Source organism: Bombina bombina, chromosome 6, assembly GCF_027579735.1.
Source record: "Bombina bombina isolate aBomBom1 chromosome 6, aBomBom1.pri, whole genome shotgun sequence".
NCBI classification, from domain to species: domain Eukaryota; kingdom Metazoa; phylum Chordata; class Amphibia; order Anura; family Bombinatoridae; genus Bombina; species Bombina bombina.
The window spans coordinates 838,990,946-839,013,854 of NC_069504.1; the positions used below are offsets into that span (position 1 = coordinate 838,990,946).

Here is a 22,909-nt window from a genome sequence, read left to right on the forward strand (position 1 = left end):
GCTCTCTCTCCCCCTCTCTTTCGCTCTCTCTCTCCCCCTCTCTTTTGCTCTCTCTCTCCCCCTCTCTTTCGCTCTCTCTCTCCCCCTCTCTTTCGCTCTCTCTCTTACTGCCCCCCCTCTCTTGTGCGCTCTCTCTCCTCTCTTTTGCGCTCTCCCCCCTCTCTTTTGCTCTCTCCCCCTCTCTTTTGCGCTCTCCCCCTCTCTTTTGCTCTCTCTCCCCTCTTTTGCACTCTCTCCCCTCTTTTGCACTCTCCCCCTCTATTTTGCTCTCTCCCCCCTCTCTTTTGCTCTCTCACTCCCATTTCTCCCCCTCTCTTTTGCCGTCTCTCTCCCTCTCTTTTGCTTTCTCTATATCCCCTCTTTGCTCTCTCTCCCCTTTCTTTTGCTCTACCTTTCCCCTCCTCTCTTTTGCTCTCTCTCTCCACCTCTCTCCCCCTGTATTATGCTCTCACTCTCTACCCCTCTCTTTTGCTCTCTCTCCCCCCCCTCTCTTTCGCTCTCTCTCTAACTCCCCCTCTCTTGTGCGCTCTCTCTCTCCTCTCTTTTGCTCTCTCCCCCTCTCTTTTGCGCTCTGTCTCTCTCTCTCCCCTCTTTTGCGCTCTCCCCCTCTCTTTTGCTCTCTCTCCCTCTCTTTTGCACTCTCCCCCTCTCTTTTGCTCTCTCACCCCCATTTCTCCCCCCTCTCTATTGCCGTCTCTCTCCCTCTCTTTTGCTTTCTCTATATCCCCTCTTTGCTCTCTCTCCCCTTTCTTTTGCTCTACCTTTCCCCTCCTCTCTTTTGCTCTCTCTCTCCACCTCTCTCCCCCTGTATTATGCTCTCACTCTCTACCCCTCTCTTTTGCTCTCTCTCCCCCCCTCTCTTTCGCTCTCTCTCTAACTCCCCCTCTCTTGTGCGCTCTCTCTCTCCTCTCTTTTGCGCTCTGTCTCTCTCTCTCCCCTCTTTTGCGCTCTCCCCCTCTCTTTTGCTCTCTCTCCCTCTCTTTTGCACTCTCCCCCTCTCTTTTGCTCTCTCACTCCCATTTCTCCCCCCTCTCTATTGCCGTCTCTCTCCCTCTCTTGCTTTCTCTATATCCCCTCTTTGCTCTCTCTCCCCTTTCTTTTGCTCTACCTTTCCCCTCCTCTCTTTTGCCGTCTCTCTCCCTCTTTTTTGCTCTCTCTATCCCCCTCTTTTGCTCTCTCTTTATCCCCCCTCTTTTGAGCTCTCTCCCGTCCGCACGGCCCCGCCCACGTCACACCCGGCCCTGCCCGGGACCACTCACCACCATCAGTGTCGCAACCAGCCCTGCCAGGTCCAGTCTGTGTCACGCCCCCCTCACACCCGGTCGGCCTCAGATGCTGGTCAGTCAGACTCTGTTGAAGGCCAGGTGTGTTCGTCCTTGCGCAGTCTCTACTGCGCATGACAGCTTCGGACAAACACAGTTGGCCTTTTATATTATAGGATGATAGATTGTTGCTGAATTGTTTAGTATATATTCTCATTTAGATTTGTAAACTCACATAGCAACCTCATATGACCTGGGGCACCCCATTTACATTTTAAGTAGTAAAAAAAATTAATTTGTCTTAAAAATGTTTAGACTTAGCTGATATCTTATTCTATAGCAACAGACAGAAAGGTGTTCAATGTCGCTTTAATAAAGTAAATGTTTGCACAATCTGGGGTAGGAAAACATATTCCTGTGTCTATGTTCTACTTTGAATAGACTGCAGTCTAGAAATAGTTGCACACTGTAATTTAACTTGGAAAAATTGTAGTCTATACACACCCTCCCCAAAAGAGGCTGAAATGCATTCTCTTACATGTTGCACAGTTATTGGCTAATATGCACAGGAGCTTGTATATTTCTCTTCCTAATTGGCCATAGTAAAGGAAGTAAGATAGACAACATTCAAGAGGGGTGTTTCTTGGGCATGAAAAACAATGTGCTTTTATATATATATACACATACTGTGTATATATATATATATATATATATATATATAAAAAAAATTTCATTTGCATGCCAAGTTAATTTGCAATTTAGTGAGTAATTTCTAATGAATAAATAAATAAATAAAGAAATACCTTTCATGTCCCTTTAAGCACAGAATATGATTGCGCCTCTCTTGGGAATGTAGGGCAAACACAACTTACAGCAAACCAAAGCAAAATAGATAATAAATGTGTATTGCAAAGTTTTAAATCGATTAAGGTGTAAAGTTAACAAGATAAGCAGAAAAACCTACTGCCCTGGGGTTTAGATATCTCATTGGTTTACTTACCCTGTGTCATTATCCTGTTCAGTGCGGAGCATGGCAAACCACTGCTGCTTATACACGGACGACAGCCATTCTGTAAAAGATGCAAAGCCATTAACGGTTTATGAATAGCACTTCCACTTAACTTAAAACAGGGAACCAGTATCATCAGATTATCCACTAGCCAAGGATGAATCGAGCCCTCATGCCATATATGTAAATATATCTCTTGTAGTAAGGATGCATGGGTCATGGGAGCAGTAGAAAGACTTGAACCTTGGAGAATCTATATCCATGACCTGATATAAATAGGGCTGAGGCCCAAAGGACAGTGGTCACCCTTCAATATTTTACTGGGTGTTGTTCAGGGTATGATGTTAATAACAGTGTGTGTGGATAGATAGATAGATAGATAGATAGATAGATAGATAGATAGATAGATAGATATAGAGAGAGAGAGAGCTAGAGAGAGAGAGAGAGAGAGAGAGAGAGAGAGAAAGAGAGAATATTTGTTTTCATCTTTGTCAGTAGCACAAGCTGCAAATTAGTTTGCCCACTGCTTCAAGCAGTCTCTAAGAATGGTATGCTGCACGTGCACAGCACATGAGGTTGATCTCAGTGTGAAAACAAAAAAATCTAAATTGTTTCCTTTCTTTATGCAGCTTTATAGCAGCTCTCAGTCGCATGTTAAGGGGAGGCCGAACATACTACTGACATTTTATGTCCTTTAAAAAATAGGTGATAGGATACCGGCATACTATAAAGCTAATGAAAATGTAATGTTTTACTAAAACCTCAAGGTCGCCTGGCATGCAATATAAATAAAGTCCAAAACTACAACTCCTGCTAATTTACATGTGTTCTAGAATGTGCACGCAAGATTGCATTTAGTTTGCACTATTTACTGCATCCAACAAGAAATAATCAGATAAACTATACATTTTGTAGCACACTTTAAGGGACATAATGCACCCATTTTTTTCTTTCAGGATTCAAAGATAGTACACACAATTTTAAACAACTTTCAAATGTACTTATTAAATCTATTTTGCTTCATCCTCTTGGTATCCATTGTTGAAAATCATACCTAGGTAGGCACGGGTGCATTAATGGTAGCTGCACAACTGGCCAGATTTTGAGCATATCTGGATCACAGGTGAAATAATCATCTGATTAGTAAACATGATTATTTTACCTGCTCTCACCCAAGGTAATCCTGAAAATCTGTCTTGTAAGGGATGCCTGAGAAAGGGTTTGAAAGCCAGTGCTCTATCTGAATCATGAAAGATTTTTTGTTGTTTTATGTCCCTTTAATAAAGTAGTAATACTAAAAAACATTCTCATATGTTGATTGAAAAGATTCACCAACTTCAGAACATTTGCATTAAAAATTTAAGCCAATAACAAATGAGGTTATATGTAAGAGAACAATATAAAAGATGAAAGCAAATTAGATTGACTATAGATGTCTGCTGCAAATGAGTCTGCTGCTGTTTATGTGTTTACAACATTGGAAGAGATTTTTTTTTTTTATATAAATCTATTAATCTTAAGAGTGTTCCACGGCATAGCCAGTAACAAAAAATTATTTCAACTTTTTTTCCACGCAAAAAAACCCATCTTAAGGATCACAGATTTGTTAATTCTGTAAACCTTTTCTATAACGTTTTAAAATGCAAAAACTGGAGAGAGATAAAAGGTGGGCAGGAAAAGGACGGATTTCAATTTAATTTTTGTATGAAGTTAGTCTTTATTCAAGTGGTGGCTTGCTATTAAACAGTTAGCTATCAATTATTTCCTGCTTTGTGTGGTACCTAGATAAACATGAGAGAAATTCAGTTGCACTGTTTAAATGTTTGTTTGCAAACTATGGCATATGAATTGGATCACCGTTGCTCTCCCTAGAATATTTTGCCAGCTGGGTGGCATTAGGAAGTAGTCAGGTAGTGCAGTCCAAAACATTTATTTATAATGTTACTTAAAGGGCCAGTAAACATAGAAAATAATGTTATATAATTCTGCATAGTGCAGAATTATATAACATAATATTAGTGCTAGCTTTATAGAACCTAATATTGCCTGTGAACTTTTATTAAAAAACAGTGTTTTCCAGACCTGCTCTCTGTGCTCTACTGAGCGGGTCTGTTTTTACACTGAGCGCCTCTGGTCAGCTGTCTAGTCAAAGCCCGGCCCGATAGCGCCATTACACTCAGTGCAGTTCGCTCCTGCTCTGTCCGACAGCGGGAGCGAGCTGCACTGAGTGTAATGGCGTGATTGGGCCGGGCTGTGACTAGACAGCTGGCCAGATGCGCTAAGTGTAAAAAACAGACCCGCTCAGTAGAGCACAGAGAGCGGGCCTGGAAAAACAGAATTTATGCTTACCTGATAAATTACTTTCTCCAACGGTGTGTCCGGTCCACGGCGCCATCCTTACTTGTGGGAATATCTCCTCCCCAACAGGAAATGGCAAAGAGTCCCAGCAAAGCTGTCCACACAGTCCCTCCTAGGCTCCGCCCACCCCAGTCATTCGACCGACGGACAGGAGGAAAAAACAGGAGAAACTATAGGGTGCCGTGGTGACTGTAGTTAGAGAAAATAATTCATCAAACCTGATTAAAAAACCAGGGCGGGCCGTGGACCGGACACACCGTTGGAGAAAGTAATTTATCAGGTAAGCATAAATTCTGTTTTCTCCAACATTGGTGTGTCCGGTCCACGGCGTCATCCTTACTTGTGGGAACCAATACCAAAGCTTTAGGACACGGATGAAGGGAGGGAGAAAATCAGGTTACCTAAACAGAAGGCACCACGGCTTTCAAAACCTTTCTCCCAAAAATAGCCTCTGAAGAAGCAAAAGTATCAAATTTGTAAAATTTGGCAAAAGTGTGCAGTGAAGACCAAGTCGCTGCCTTACATATCTGATCAACAGAAGCCTCGTTCTTGAAGGCCCATGTGGAAGCCACAGCCCTAGTGGAGTGAGCTGTGATTCTTTCAGGAGGCTGCCGTCCGGCAGTCTCGTAAGCCAATCGGATGATGCTTTTAAGCCAAAAGGAAAGAGAGGTAGAAGTCGCTTTTTGACCTCTCCTTTTACCAGAATAGACAACAAACAGAGAAGAAGTTTGTCTGAACTCTTTTGTAGCTTCTAAATAGAATTTTAGAGCACGGACTACGTCTAAATTGTGTAACAAACGTTCCTTCTTTGAAACTGGATTCGGACACAAAGAAGGTACAACTATCTCCTGGTTAATATTTTTGTTAGAAACAACCTTTGGAAGAAAACCAGGCTTAGTACGCAAAACAACCTTATCTGCATGGAACACCAGATAGGGCGGAGAACACTGCAGAGCAGATAACTCAGAAACTCTTCTAGCAGAAGAAATAGCAACCAAAAACAAAACTTTCCAAGATAACAACTTAATATCTATGGAATGTAGAGGTTCAAACGGAACCCCTTGAAGAACTGAAAGAACTAGATTTAAACTCCAGGGAGGAGTCAAAGGTCTGTAAACAGGCTTGATCCTAACCAGAGCATGAACAAATGCTTGAACATCTGGCACAGCTGCCAGTCGTTTGTGTAATAAGACAGATAAAGCAGAAATCTGTCCCTTTAGAGAACTCGCTGATAATCCTTTATCCAAACCCTCATGTAGAAAGGAAAGGATCTTAGGGATTTTGACCTTATTCCATAAGAATCCCTTGGATTCACACCAGCAGATATATCTTTTCCATATTTTATGGTAAATTTTTCTAGTTACCGATTTTCTGGCTTGAACTAGAGTATCTATCACAGAATCTGAAATCCCACGCTTTGATAGAATCAAGCGTTCAATTTCCAAGCCGTCAGCTGGAGGGAGACCAGATTTGGATGTTCGAATGGACCCTGTACAAGAAGATCCTGTCTCAAAGGTAGCTTCCATGGTGGAACCGATGACATATTCACCAGGTCTGCATACCAAGTCCTGCGTGGCCACGAAGGAGCTATCAAGATCACCGAGGCCCTCTCCTGCTTGATCCTGGCTACCAGCCTGGGAATGAGAGGAAACGGTGGAAACACATAGGCTAGGTTTAAGGTCCAAAGCGCTACTAGTGCATCCACTAGAGTCGCCTTGGGATCCCTGGATCTGGACCCGTAGCAAGGAACCTTGAAGTTCTGACGAGACGCCATCAGATCCATATCTGGAATGCCCCATAATTGAGTCAACTGGGCAAAGATCTCCGGGTGGAGTTCCCACTCCCCCGGATGGAATGTCTGACGACTCAGATAATCCGCCTCCCAGTTTTCCACACCTGGGATGTGGATCGCAGATAGGTGGCAGGAGTGATCCTCCGCCCATTTTATTATTTTGGTCACTTCTTTCATCGCCAGGGAACTCCTTGTTCCCCCCTGATGATTGATATAAGCAACAGTCGTCATGTTGTCTGATTGGAATCTTATGAATCTGGCCTTTGCTAGTTGAGGCCAAGCCCTGAGAGCATTGAATATCGCTCTCAGTTCCAGAATGTTTATCGGGAGAAGAGACTCTTCCCAAGACCATAGTCCCTGAGCTTTCAGGGATTCCCAGACCGCGCTCCAGCCCACAAGACTGGCGTCGGTCGTGACGATGACCCCCTCTGGTCTGCGGAAGCTCATTCCCTGGGACAGGTGGTCCAGGGTTAGCCACCAACGGAGTGAGTCTCTGGTCTTCTGATCTACTTGAATCACTGGAGACAAGTCTGTATAGTCCCCATTCCACTGTTTCAGCATGCACAGTTGTAATGGTCTTAGATGAATTTGCGCAAAAGGAACTATGTCCATTGCTGCAACCATCAACCCTACTACTTCCATGCACTGAGCTACGGAAGGACGAGGAATAGAATGAAGAACTTGACAAGCGTTTAGAAGTTTTGACTTTCTGACTTCTGTCAGGAAAATCCTCATTTCTAAAGAATCTATTATTGTTCCCAAGAAGGGAACTCTTGTCGACGGAGACAGGGAACTTTTTTCTATGTTCACCTTCCATCCGTGAGATCTGAGAAAGGCCAGCACGATGTCTGTGTGAGCCTTTGCCTTTGAAAGAGACGACGCTTGTATTAGAATGTCGTCCAAGTACGGTACTACTGCAATGCCCCTTGGTCTTAGAACCGCTAGAAGGGACCCGAGTACCTTTGTGAAAATCCTTGGAGCAGTGGCTAACCCAAATGGGAGGGCCACAAACTGGTAATGTTTGTCCAGAAAGGCGAACCTTAGGAACTGATGATGTTCTTTGTGGATAGGAATATGTAGATACGCATCCTTTAGATCCACGGTAGTCATAAATTGACCTTCCTGGATTGTAGGTAGAATCGTTCGAATGGTTTCCATTTTGAACGATGGTACTCTGAGAAATTTGTTTAGGATCTTTAAATCCAGAATTGGTCTGAAAGTTCCCTCTTTTTTGAGAACTACAAACAGATTTGAGTAAAATCCCATTCCTTGTTCCGCCGTTGGAACTGGGTGTATCACTCCCATCTTTAACAGGTCTTCTACACAATGTAAGAATGCCTGTCTCTTTATTTGGTTTGAGGATAAGTGAGACATGTGGAACCTTCCCCTTGGGGGTAGTTCCTTGAATTCCAGAAGATAACCCTGAGAAACTATTTCTAGTGTCCAGGGATCCTGAACATCTCTTGCCCAAGCCTGAGCAAAGAGAGAGAGAGTCTGCCCCCTACTAGATCCGGTCCCGGACCGGGGGCTACTCCTTCCTGCTGTTTTGTTAGCAGCAGCAGGCTTCTTGGCCTGCTTACCCTTGTTCCAGCCTTGCATCGGTTTCCAGGCTGGTTTGGTTTGTGAAGCATTACCCTCTTGTTTAGAGGATGCAGAGTTAGAGGCCAGTCCGTTCCTGAAATTGCGAAAGGAACGAAAATTAGACTTATTCTTGGCTTTGAAAGGCCTATCTTGTGGGAGGGCGTGGCCCTTTCCCCCAGTGATGTCTGAAATAATCTCTTTCAATTCTGGCCCAAAGAGAGTTTTACCCTTGAAGGGGATATTAAGCAATTTTGTCTTGGAAGATACATCCGCTGACCAAGACTTTAGCCAAAGCGCTCTGCACGCCACAATTGCAAACCCTGAATTTTTCGCCGCTAATCTAGCTAATTGCAAAGCGGCATCTAAAATAAAATAATTAGCCAACTTGAGTGCGTGAACTCTGTCCATAACCTCCTCATACGGAGTCTCTCTACTGAGCGACTTTTCTAGTTCCTCGAACCAGAACCACGCTGCTGTAGTGACAGGAACAATGCACGAAATGGGTTGCAGGAGGTAACCTTGCTGTACAAAAATCTTTTTAAGCAAACCCTCCAATTTTTAATCCATAGGATCTTTGAAAGCACAATTATCCTCGATAGGAATAGTAGTGCGCTTGTTTAGAGTAGAAACTGCCCCCTCGACCTTATGGACTGTCTGCCATAAGTCCTTTCTGGGGTCGACCATAGGAAAACATAATTTATGTAAGAACTTACCTGATAAATTCATTTCTTTCATATTAGCAAGAGTCCATGAGCTAGTGACGTATGGGATATACATTCCTACCAGGAGGGGCAAAGTTTCCCAAACCTCAAAATGCCTATAAATACACCCCTCACCACACCCACAATTCAGTTTAACGAATAGGCAAGAAGTGGGGTGATAAAAAAGTGCGAAAGCATATAAAATAAGGAATTGGAATAATTGTGCTTTATACAAAATCATAACCACCACAAAAAAAGGGCGGGCCTCATGGACTCTTGCTAATATGAAAGAAATGAATTTATCAGGTAAGTTCTTACATAAATTATGTTTTCTTTCATGTAATTAGCAAGAGTCCATGAGCTAGTGACGTATGGGATAATGATTACCCAAGATGTGGATCTTTCCACACAAGAGTCACTAGAGAGGGAGGGATACAATAAAGACAGCCAATTCCTGCTGAAAATAATCCACACCCAAAATAAAGTTTAATGAAAAACATAAGCAGAAGATTCAAACTGAAACCGCTGCCTGAAGTACTTTTCTACCAAAAACTGCTTCAGAAGAAGAAAATACATCAAAATGGTAGAATTTAGTAAAAGTATGCAAAGAGGACCAAGTTGCTGCTTTGCAAATCTGATCAACCGAAGCTTCATTCCTAAACGCCCAGGAAGTAGAAACTGACCTAGTAGAATGAGCTGTAATCCTCTGAGGCGGAGTTTTACCCGACTCAACATAGGCAAGATGAATTAAAGATTTCAACCAAGATGCCAAAGAAATGGCAGAAGCTTTCTGGCCTTTTGTAGAACCGGAAAAGATAACAAATAGACTAGAAGTCTTTCGGAAAGATTTAGTAGCTTCAACATAATATTTCAAAGCTCTAACAACATCCAAAGAATGCAACGATTTCTCCTTAGAATTCTTAGGATTAGGACATAATGAAGGAACCACAATTTCTCTACTAATGTTGTTGGAATTCACAACTTTAGGTAAAAATTCAAAAGAAGTTCGCAACACCACCTTATCCTGATGAAAAATCAGAAAAGGAGACTCACAAGAAAGAGCAGATAATTCAGAAACTATTCTGGCAGAAGAGATGGCCAAAAGGAACAAAACTTTCCAAGAAAGTAATTTAATGTCCAATGAATGCATAGGTTCAAATGGAAGAGCTTGAAGAGCCCCCAGAACCAAATTCAAACTCCAAGGAGGAGAAATTGACTTAATGACAGGCTTTATACGAACCAAAGCTTGTACAAAACAATGAATATCAGGAAGAATAGCAATCTTTCTGTGAAAAAGAACAGAAAGAGCAGAGATTTGTCCTTTCAAGGAACTTGCGGACAAACCCTTATCTAAACCATCCTGAAGAAACTGTAATATTCTCGGTATTCTAAAAGAATGCCAAGAAAAATGATGAGAAAGACACCAAGAAATATAAGTCTTCCAGACTCTTTAATATATCTCTCTAGATACAGATTTACGAGCCTGTAACATAGTATTAATCACAGAGTCAGAGAAACCTCTTTGACCAAGAATCAAGCGTTCAATCTCCATACCTTTAAATTTAAGGATTTCAGATCCTGATGGAAAAAAGGACCTTGAGACAGAAGGTCTGATCTTAACGGAAGAGTCCACGGTTGGCAAGAGGCCATCCGGACAAGATCCGCATACCAAAACCTGTGAGGCCATGCCGGAGCTACCAGCAGAACAAACGAGCATTCCTTCAGAATCTTGGAGATTACTCTTGGAAGAAGAACTAGAGGCGGAAAGATATAGGCAGGATGATACTTCCAAGGAAGTGATAATGCATCCACTGCCTCCGCCTGAGGATCCCGGGATCTGGACAGATACCTGGGAAGTTTCTTGTTTAGATGAGACGCCATCAAATCTATTTCTGGAAGTTCCCACATTTGAACAATCTGAAGAAATACCTCTGGGTGAAGAGACCATTCGCCCGGATGCAACGTTTGGCGACTGAGATAATCCGCTTCCCAATTGTCTATACCTGGGATATGAACCGCAGAGATTAGACAGGAGCTGGATTCCGCCCAAACCAAAATTCGAGATACTTCTTTCATAGCCAGAGGACTGTGAGTCCCTCCTTGATGATTGATGTATGCCACAGTTGTGACATTGTCTGTCTGAAAACAAATGAACGATTCTCTCTTCAGAAGAGGCCAAAACTGAAGAGCTCTGAAAATTGCACGGAGTTCCAAAATATTGATCGGTAATCTCACCTCCTGAGATTCCCAAACTCCTTGTGCCGTCAGAGATCCCCACACAGCTCCCCAACCTGTGAGACTTGCATCTGTTGAAATTACAGTCCAGGTCGGAAGCACAAAAGAAGCCCCCTGAATTAAACGATGGTGATCTGTCCACCACGTTAGAGAGTGTCGTACAATCGGTTTTAAAGATATTAATTGAGATATCTTTGTGTAATCCTTGCACCATTGATTCAGCATACAGAGCTGAAGAGGTCGCATGTGAAAACGAGCAAAGGGGATCGCGTCCGATGCAGCAGTCATAAGACCTAGAATTTCCATGCATAAGGCTACCGAAGGGAATGATTGTGACTGAAGGTTTCGACAAGCTGCAATCAATTTTAGACGTCTCTTGTCTGTTAAAGACAGAGTCATGGACACTGAATCTATCTGGAAACCCAGAAAGGTTACCCTTGTCTGAGGAATCAAAGAACTTTTTGGTAAATTGATCCTCCAACCATGATCTTGAAGAAACAACACAAGTCGATTCGTATGAAATTCTGCTAAATGTAAAGACTGAGCAAGTACCAAGATATCGTCCAAATAAGGAAATACCACAATACCCTGTTCTCTGATTACAGACAGAAGGGCACCGAGAACCTTTGAAAAAATTCTTGGAGCTGTAGCTAGGCCAAACGGTAGAGCCACAAACTGGTAATGCTTGTCCAGAAAAGAGAATCTCAGGAACTGATAATGATCTGGATGAATCAGAATATGCAGATATGCATCCTGTAAATCTATTGTGGACATATAATTCCCTTGCTGAACAAAAGGCAAGATAGTCCTTACAGTTACCATCTTGAACGTTGGTATCCTTACATAACGATTCAATATTTTTAGATCCAGAACTGGTCTGAAGGAATTCTCCTTCTTTGGTACAATGAAGAGATTTGAATAAAACCCCATCCCCTGTTCCGGAACTGGAACTGGCATAATTACTCCAGCCAACTCTAGATCTGAAACACAATTCAGAAATGCTTGAGCTTTCACTGGATTTACTGGGACACGGGAAAGAAAAAATCTCTTGGCAGGAGGTCTCATCTTGAAACCAATTCTGTACCCTTCTGAAACAATGTTCTGAATCCAAAGATTGTGAACAGAATTGATCCAAATTTCTTTGAAAAAACGTAACCTGCCCCCTACCAGCTGAGCTGGAATGAGGGCCGCACCTTCATGTGGATTTAGAAGCAGGCTTTGCCTTTCTAGCAGGCTTGGATTTATTCCAGACTGGAGATGGTTTCCAAACTGAAACTGCTCCTGAGGATGAAGGATCAGGCTTTTGTTCTTTGTTGAAACGAAAGGAACGAAAACGATTATTAGCCCTGTTTTTACCTTTAGATTTTTAATCCTGTGGTAAAAAAGTTCCTTTCCCACCAGTAACAGTTGAGATAATAGAATCCAACTGAGAACCAAATAATTTGTTACCCTGGAAAGAAATGGAAAGTAGAGTTGATTTAGAAGCCATATCAGCATTCCAAGTCTTAAGCCATAAAGCTCTTCTAGCTAAAATAGCTAGAGACATAAACCTGACATCAACTCTGATAATATCAAAAATGGCATCACAGATAAAATTATTAGCATGCTGAAGAAGAAAAATAATATCATGAGAATCATGATTTGTTACTTGTTGCGCAAAAGTTTCCAACCAAAAAGTTGAAGCTGCAGCAACATCAGCCAATGATATAGCAGGTCTAAGAAGATTACCTGAACACAGATAAGCTTTTCTTAGAAAGGATTCAATTTTCCTATCTAAAGGATCTTTAAACGAAGTACCATCTGACGTAGGAATGGTAGTACGTTTAGCAAGGGTAGAAATAGCCCCATCAACTTTAGGGATTTTGTCCCAAAATTCTAACCTGTCAGACGGTACAGGATATAATTGCTTAAAACGTTTAGAAGGAGTAAATGAATTACCCAATTTATCCCATTCTTTGGAAATTACTGCAGAAATAGCATTAGGAACAGGAAAAACTTCTGGAATAACCACAGGAGATTTAAATACCTTATCTAAACGTTTCGAATTAGTATAAAGAGGACCAGAATCCTCTATTTCTAAAGCAATTAATACTTCTTTAAGCAAAGAACGAATAAATTCCATTTTAAATAAATATGAAGATTTATCAGCATCAATCTCTGAAACAGAATCCTCTGAACCAGAAGAGTCATCAGAATCAGAATGATGATGTTCATTTAAAAATTCATCTGTAGGGAGAGAAGTTTTAAAAGATTTTTTACGTTTACTAGAAGGAGAAATAACAGACATAGCCTTCTTGATGGATTCAGAAACAAAATCTCTTATGTTATCAGGAACATTCTGCACCTTAGATGTTGAAGGAACTGCAACAGACAATGGTACTTTACTAAAGGAAATATTATCTGCATTAACAAGTTTGTCATGACAATTAATACAAACAACAGCCGGAGGAATAGCTACCAAAAGTTTACAGCAGATACATAATGCTTTGGTAGATCCAGCACTAGACAGCGATTTTCCTGTAGTATCTTCTGACTCAGATGCAACGTGAGACATCTTGCAATATGTAAGAGAAAAAACAACATATAAAGCAAAATTGATCAATATTCCTTAAATGACAGTTTCAGGAATGGGAAAAAATGCCAAAGAACAGGCTTCTAGCAACCAGAAGCAATAAAAAATGAGACTTAAATAATGTGGAGACAAGAGCGACACCCATATTTTTTAGCGCCAAATAAGACGCCCACATTATTTGGTGCCTAAATGCTTTTGGCGCCAAAAATGACGCCACATCCGGAACGCGGACATTTTTGGCGCAAAATAACGTCAAAAAATGACGCAACTTCCGGCGACACGTATGACGCCGGAAACGGAAAATAATTTTGCGCCAAAAAAGTCAGTGCCAAGAATGACGCAATAAAATGAAGCATTTTCAGCACCCCGCGAGCCTAACAGCCCACAGGGAAAAAAGAGTCAAATTTTTGAAGGTAAGAAAAAATGAATAATTTAAATGCATAATCCCAAATATGAAACTGACTGTCTGAAAAATAAGGAAAGTTGAACATTCTGAGTCAAGGCAAATAAATGTTTGAATACATATATTTAGAACTTTATAAACAAAGTGCCCAACCATAGCTTAGAGTGTCACAGAAAATAAGATTTACTTACCCCAGGACACTCATCTACATGTTTGTAGAAAACCAAACCAGTACTGAAACGAGAATCAGCAGAGGTAATGGTATATATAAGAGTATATCGTCGATCTGAAAAGGGAGGTAAGAGATGAATCTCTACGACCGATAACAGAGAACCTATGAAATAGACCCCGTAGAAGGAGATCACTGCATTCAAATAGGCAATACTCTCCTCACATCCCTGACATTCACTGCACGCTGAGAGGAAAACCGGGCTCCAACTTGCTGCAGAGCGCATATCAACGTAGAATCTAGCACAAACTTACTTCACCACCTCCATCGGAGGCAAAGTTTGTAAAACTGAATTGTGGGTGTGGTGAGGGGTGTATTTATAGGCATTTTGAGGTTTGGGAAACTTTGCCCCTCCTGGTAGGAATGTATATCCCATACGTCACTAGCTCATGGACTCTTGCTAATTACATGAAAGAAATAATTTCTTAAATATAGGAGGGGGGACAAAAGGTATGCCGGGCTTCTCCCACTCCTTATTCACTATGTCCGCCACCCGCTTGGGTATAGGGAAAGTGTCGGGGTGCACCGGAACCTCTAGGAACTTGTCCATCTTGCATAATTTTTCTGGAATGACCAGGTTGTCACAATCATCCAGAGTAGATAACACCTCCTTAAGCAGTGCGCGGAGATGCTCTAATTTAAATTTAAATGTCACAACATCAGGTTCAGCCTGTTGAGAAATTCTACCTGAATCTGAAATTTCCCCATCTGACAAAACCTCCCTCATGGCCCCTTCAGATTGGTGTGAGGGTATGACAGAGCAATTATCATCAGCGCCCTCCTGCTCTTCAGTGTTTAAAACAGAGCAATTGCGCTTTCTCTGATTTGCAGGCATTTTGGATAAAATATTTGCTATGGAGTTATCCATTACTGCCGTCAATTGTTGCATAGTAATAAGCATTGGCGCGCTAGAAGTACTAGGGGCCTCCTGCGTGGGCAAAACTGGCATAGACACAGAAGGAGATTATGTAGAACTATGTCTACTCCCTTCATCTGATGAATCATCTTGGGCAACTTTACTATCTGTGGCAGTACTGTCTTTACTTTGTTTGGACGCTATGGCACAATTATCACAATTTTGAAGGGGGAGACACATTGACTTTCATACAAATAGAACATAGCTTATCTGAAGGTACAGACATGTTAAACAGGCTTAAACTTGTCAATAAAGCACAAAAACCGTTTTAAAACAAAACCGTTACTGTCTCTTTAAATTTTAAACAGAGCACACTTTATTACTGAATATGTGAAAAAGTATGAAGGAATTGTTCAAAATTTTTCAAAATTTCACCACAGTGTCTTAAAGCATTCAACGTATTGCACACCAATTTTCAGAGCTTTAACCCTTAAAATAAAGAAACCGGAGCCGGTTACAGTTTAAACCCCTCTACAGTCCCAGCTACAGCCTTTGCTGCGACTTTACCAAACCTAGGGGGGAATACGATACCAAATGAAGCCTTCTAGGAACTTTTCCAACTACTTTCAGATCCTCACACATGCATCTGCATGTCTTGCTCTCAAAAGTAACTGCGCAGTAATGGCGCGAAAATGAGGCTCAGCCTACAACTGGGAAGGCCCTTCCTGACTGGAAAGGTGTCTAACACAGTGCCTGACGTTAAAAAACGTTCCCCAAGCTTATAAGTGTGAATTACAAGCATAAACATGTATAAAATGCCCAAATAAAGCAATCGATTTTGCCCATAAAAGTGTCTACCAGTTTTATAGCCCATATTAAGCCCTTTATTCTGTTTGAGACTAAGAAAATGGCTTACCGGTCCCCATGAGGGGAAATGACAGCCTTCCAGCATTACACAGTCTTGTTAGAAATATGTCTAGTCATACCTTAAGCAGAAAAGTCTGCTAACTGTTTCCCCCAACTGAAGTTACTTCATCTCAACAGTCCTATGTGGAAACAGCAAACGATTTTAGTTACTGTATGCTAAAATCATCTTCCTCTCACAAACAGAACTCTTCATCTTTTTCTGTTTCAGAGTAAATAGTACATACCAGCACTATTTTAAAATAACAAACTCTTGATAGTAGAATAAAAAACTACAACTAAACACCACATACTCTTAACCATCTCCGTGGAGATGTTGCCTGTGCAATGGCAAAGAGAATGACTGGGGTGGGCGGAGCCTAGGAGGGACTGTGTGGACAGCTTTGCTGGGACTCTTTGCCATTTCCTGTTGGAGAGGAGATATTCCCACAAGTAAGGATGATGCCGTGGACCGGACACACCAATGTTGGAGAAACACTATTTTTTAATAAAAGTTCACAGGCAATATTAGGTTCTATAAAGCTAGCACTAATATAATGTTATATAATTCTGCACTACGTGCAGAATTATAACACATTATTTTCTATGTTTACTGGCCCTTTAAGCTAACGTGTAAGATATAACCTAGGTTACAATATTAATTATACTTTATTTCAGTGGTAACCTCTAACGTATTATATATTTACGTAACAATATTTTAAAAGTTCTGATCAGTTAATCCTTATTAAAACACAATGATTATATTTATGAAGTAAATAGCGTATTAATAATGTTCAAATATATAAAAGTTTAGTTGTTACAATTTTCTATACCAAGCAAGCTATAAAAGAAATATTTCTATAAATTAACCTTACTCAAAATGAATTGCTTATTAAAATCACACCTTACCATTAAAGTTACAAGGCAATTTGTAATTAGCTAATAACACAAGTCCAATGCCAAAATATGGTTAACTAACTTATAATGCTTAAACAACAACTAGAGAAGTTTGTATATTATCAACACAATAGCCAATTTATGTGCAATAAATCTGACTGACTGACTGACTGAATAAATCGGAAAAACAAAACTTTTCTTAGCAAAAAAATTAACTTAACATCAACATAAATATTTCTAGATTACACAGGCCAATGGGACATAAGTTTAAAATACAAAATACCCTTTTAAATCATAGCTACCATTTAACTATGCTATAAAGAATGCCTTTGATTTAAAATATTAAATATATTTAACAATTGCCATACATTACCAGCAAACCAATCTGAAAATCAATATCCAGATAAATTCTTTTCACTGTCATATAAGAGGGGATATGCACACGTCTGGAAGTATGTTAGGCCCAATTTTGTCTTACCAAACACTGTGTATTTCCAAGGCAGCAGTTTGTCAGTCAGCCAAGGATAGGAAAGTCAAAATTAAACTTGCATTATTCAGATAGAGCATTTCATTTTAAGACACTCTTAAACACACTTCTATTTTCAAATGTGCTTCGTTCTCTTAGTATCCCTTGTTAAAAAAATGAATACGCACATATCATACACTAGTGGGAGCTGCAGCTAATTGGTGCCTGTGCACATTTGTCTCTTGTGATTGGCTAAATAGATATTTTCAGCTTCCTGTCAGTAGTGCAATGCTGTCCCTTCAGCAATGGATAACAAGAGGATGAAGAAAATTTGATAATTTAATTAAATTGGAAAGTTGTTTAAAATTGTATGTTCGATCTGAATCAGAAAATAAAATTTGGCGGTTTACTATCCCTTTAAGTAGCCAAGAAACCAAGCAAAAGGTCCCTTTTTCTTCCTGTGCAATGGTTTTTATCTCTGTGATAAAACCCACCTCTTTTCTAATCATTGGTGAAATTTGGGTAAGTAGTTATCGAAGCTTGTCCCTCATTGGCCCTTTGGTAATGCATGTCTTTTAACAGTCAACCCTTTTGTCTGTAATACCAGTTTTAGTCCATCGGGGGCAGCAGACATAGCAAAACAGTTTCATTATCAAATACTGCTACAGTTTAATATATATATATATATATATATATATATATATATATATATATATATATATATATATATATATATATATATATATATATATATATTAAAGTGTTCATTAAATACACTTATGTTTTCCAGTATCAATAAACAATACGTTTAATCAATATGAGACTATTTAATACTACTGAATATGTATCATTCAAAACCAAACATGAGTATATTCCACTTATGATATACCTATAAATATATATATATACTTCCTACTGGATTATATCCTATATATAATCTGTAAGCATTCTGATGTGATTAATCATACAGCTATATTTACATTTGATTATTATCCCATTTTAACATAAATACAGTATATCTTATATTTAGTAAATTATCTGCATTTAATTATAATTCTGTGGTAATTAACTATACATATATATTTATTGCATTCTCATTCCATTTTAATATAAATATATCCCATATTCATTATTCAGTATCTCTCTTGCTGAGTGTATAAAAACATATGATATGTTATATGAGCACAAATTACACATGCATTTATCAGATGTCTGAAAAACAAGGAAGATGTTATTATTCTAAGATTTTGGAACACGTTTTAAATTTACCAATGCAGCTAATTATTCAATGCAGCAGACATTTATCCAATACAGTATAAAGAATATTTACTTATATGAAAATTAGTCACAAGTCCTTTCATATGAAATTTGGCCTCCTATATGCTGTTATATGCCTGTAAATCTCTCTAGACAAACGTGTATTCAAAACTTGAAGAAATTACAGTGTCTTGTTTATATAGATACATAGTGTTAATTACTACTTCCTTGAAAATCAGCTGGCTTCAAAGGTCAGTTTTAGCGTTCATGTCTGCTGTCTTTCCAGGGGGTCTGTGGTGAACTCAACTTTTTAGACAGAAAACCCAGATATGGATAGACAAACCTGAGAATTTCATGTGCTAAAATTACTTTGAAGTGGCCTATCTTTATCTACACAAATGCCTGCTCCTTTGTTCTTGAGAACTTCTGGCTTGTCAGAACGATAGGAGGTCTAGCGTGTTCAGGTACATGGAAAAAAAAAATATTCATCCTGGGAAAGTAATATGCAAGCAGTGAAGTCCACGTGTAATGAGGGCAGGACAAGCATGAATAAATTCTCTATTTATACAATACTTTTATTTTATTTTATTTTTCTTTTACAAAAAAAAAAAAAAAGACATATAACTTTAACAAAACTAAAATAACCAGAAGGACTTCCTACCAAAAGCTGCTTTGGAAGAAGCAATAAACACACACCCAAAATGAAAAAAAAAAAAAAAAAATCACAAACAAGACCAGATAACTGTCTAGTAAATTTGGACAACAAAAGGTCCATTTAAAAAAATAAAAAAAAGAAGCAAATGACCTGGAAAAAGGGCAGTAAACCGTTTAGGAGACTGTCCCACCTACAAAGAATTAAAATACATTAAAAAAGCTTAAAAGTCAAGGAGGATTATCTGAAATCCTATATAACCTAAAGATAAAAACTTTATAGCACTGACAACACTAAAAATATGGAATGGAGAAGCCTCACCATAGAAAATCTTAGGACACAAATAAGGAACAATAATTTCCAACTTATACTGCCCGAAGACACCACTTAAAGGGACACTCAAGTCAAAATAAACTTTTATGATTCAGAAAGAGCATGCAGTTTTATGACACTTTCCAATTTACTTCCCTTATCAAATACAGGTTTTTTTTTATATTTACACTTTCTGGGGAACAAGCTCCTACTGAGCATGTGCACAAGTTCACAGAGTATATGTGTACTAGTGAATTATTGGCTGGCTGTCACATGATACAGGACGCCGGAAAATGGGAGAAAAAAAAAAACATTTGCAAGAAAAAAAAATATAATGCTTATTTGAAATTCAGAGTAGGTGTTATTGCCTTCCCTTTTTATTATTCACTTGTTATTTATTCTACTGCATGTAGTGATCCTTTAAGGCAAAAACATGCTTACCTGATAAATGTATTTATTTCCGGATATGGTGAGTCCGCGGCTTGAGTAATTACTTGTTGGAATATCACTCCTGGCCAGCAGGAAGAGGAAAAGAGCACCACAGTTAAACTGTTAAGTATCACTCCCTTACCCACAACCCCCAGTCATTTGACCAAAGGGAAATGGAGAAAAAGGAGTAACACAAGGTGTAGAGATGCCTGAGGTTATGGACAAAAGAACAACTGTCTTAAAATAAAGGGTGGGGCTGCGGACTGACCATATCTGGAAATAAATACATTTATCAGGTAAGCATAAATTTTGTTTTTCTTTCCTAAGATATGGTGAGTCCACAGTTTGAATAATTACTGTTGGGAGCCAATACCCAAGCTAGAGGGCACGTATAAATAGGGAGGGACAAGACAGGCAGTCCTAAACAGAACTCACCACCGCTTGAAGAACCCTTCTTCCAAAAGAAACCTCAGCTGATGTTAAAGTATCAAATTTGGAAAAAGTATGTAGAGAAGACCAAGTTGCAGCCTTGCAAATTTGTTCCACAGAAGCTTCATTTTTGAAAGCCCAAGAAGAGGAAACAGCTCTTGTGGAATGAGCCGTAATTCTTTAAGGAGGTTGCTGTCTAGCAGTCTCATAAGCCAAATGAATTATACTTCATAACCAAAAAGAAAGAGTAGTAGCAGTAGCGTTATGACCTTTACGTTTCCCAGAGAAACAGACAAAGAGGACTGGCGAAAATCCTTAGTCACCTAAAATTTAAGAGCACGTACAACATCCAAATTGCTTAACAAACGTTGTTTGGAAGAAGGATTAGGACACAGAGAGGGAACAACAATTTCCTGGTTGATATTTCTATAAGAAACATCTTTAGGAAGGAAACCTAACTTAGTACGAAGAAGCACCTTATCAGCATGAAAAATAAGATAAGGGGAATCACACTGCAGAGCTGAGAGTTCAGAGACTCTTCGAGCAGAAGAGATAGCAACAAGAAACAAAACCTTCCAAGATAGCAACTTAATGTCTATAGAATGCAACATCTCAAACGGAGCCACCTGTAAAACTTTAAGAAGAAGGTTAAGGCTCCAAGGAGGAGCAACAGACTTAAAAAAATACCTGATTTTGACCAAGGCCTGACAAAAAGATTGCACATCTGGAACATCCGCCAAACATTTATGTAGTAAAACTGATAAAGCAGAAATCTGACCCTTCAGGGTACTGACTGACAATCCCTTCTCCAGGCCTTCCTGAAGAAAAGATACAATTCTAGGAATTCTAATTCTACTCCAAGAGTAGCCCTTGGATTCACACCAATAAATGTATTTCCATCATATCGTATGGCAAATCTTTCTAGTAACAGGCTTGCGAGCCTGAACCATGGTGTCAATGACCGACTGAAAAACCATGCTTAGACAGAACTAAGCGTTCAATCTCCAAGCAGTCAGCTTCAGAGAAACAAGATTTGGATGATGGAAGGAACCCTGAATCAGGAGGTCCTTCCTCAGAGGTAGTCTCCAAGGTGGGAGAGATGACATCTCCACTAGGTCTGAAAAACAGATCCTGCAAGGCCACGCAGAGGCTATTAGAATCACAGACGCCCCCTCTTGTTTGATACGAGCAATGACTAGAGGAAGGAGAGCAAGCGGAGGAAACAGGTATGCCAACCTGAAAATCCAAGGAACCGCCAGAGTATCTATTAGAACGGCCTGCAAATCTTTTGACCTTGAACCGTACCTTGGAGGCTTGGCGTTCTGACGGGACGCCGTCAGATCCAACTCCGGCACCCCCCATTTGAGGACTAAGCTGGAAAACACCTCCGGATGGAGTTCCCACTCCCGGGATGAAAAGTCTGTCTGCTCAGAAAATCTGCTTCCCAGTTCTCTACTCCGGGAATGTGGATGGCAGATAGACAGCAATTGTGGGTCTCTGCCCACTGAAGAATCTGAGTAACCTCCTTCATAGCTAAGGAACTCTGAGTTCCTCCCTGGTGATTGATGTAAGCCACAGAGTTTATGTTGTCTGACTGGAACCTGATAAACTTGGCTGAGGACAACTGAGGCCAAGCCAATAGAGCATTGTAAATCGCCCTCCAAGATGTTGATGGGAAGAGCAGACTCCTCCCGAGTCCAAAGGCCCTGTGCTTTTAACAAGTTCCAGACTGCTCCCCAGCCAAGCAGGCTGGCGTCCGTGGTCACGATCACCCAGGTAGGTCTCCGAAAGCATGTGCCCTGAGACAGATGTTCCTGAGAAATCCAAAACGGTAGAGAATCCCTTGACGACTGAGCTAACGCTATTCTCTAAGATAGATCCGCATGGTCGCCATTCCATTATCTGAGAATGCACAACTTGAGAGCTCTCAAATGGAATCGAGAAAAATGAATGATGTCCATGGAAGCCACCATCAGACCAATTGCCTACATACATTGAGCCACTGAAGGATGAGCAGTAGCCTGAGAGATGCAAGAGGAAATTATTTTGTTTTTCCTGACCTCTGTCAGAAAAAATCTTCATCAATAGAGAATCCATTATGGTCCCTAACAACACTACTCTTGTAGCAGGGGAAAGGGAGCTTTTTAACAGATTCACATTCCATCAGTGGGAATGAAGAAAACACAAAAATATCTCTGTGTGAGATTTTGCTTGTTGAAAACATGGCACCTGAACCAATATGTCATCTACGTAGGGTGCCACAGCAATTCCACGAGAACGGATCACTGCCAAAAGAGCCCCCAGAACCTATGAAAAAATTCTGGGAGCCGTGGCTAGACCAAATGGAAGGGCCACGAACTGGAAATGTTTGTCCATAAAAGCAAATCTCAGGAATCTGTGATGGTCCCTTTGAATAGGAACATGAAGATACACATCCTTTAGGTCTATAGTTGTCATTAACGGACGTTCTTGTACTAAAGGAAGAATGGAGCGTATAGTCTCCATCTTGGAGGATGGAACTTTGAGAAACTTGTTTAGACACTTCAAGTCTAGAAAGGGATGGAAA

The 22,909-nt window shown here is 40.2% G+C and overlaps 1 protein-coding gene across 5 annotated transcripts in view; it reads right to left on the reverse strand.

Annotated features, from left to right (window-relative positions):
- GMCL1 (germ cell-less 1, spermatogenesis associated) overlaps window positions 1–22,909 on the reverse strand; it is a 509,303-nt gene that overhangs the window by 192,153 nt on the left and 294,241 nt on the right. For all 5 annotated transcript variants that reach the window (XM_053718223.1, XM_053718225.1, XM_053718220.1 and 2 more), the window contains one exon: window positions 2,263–2,332. In XM_053718223.1, coding sequence (XP_053574198.1) covers window positions 2,263–2,332 — 70 coding nt within the window. The remainder of the gene's footprint in view (window positions 1–2,262; window positions 2,333–22,909) is intronic.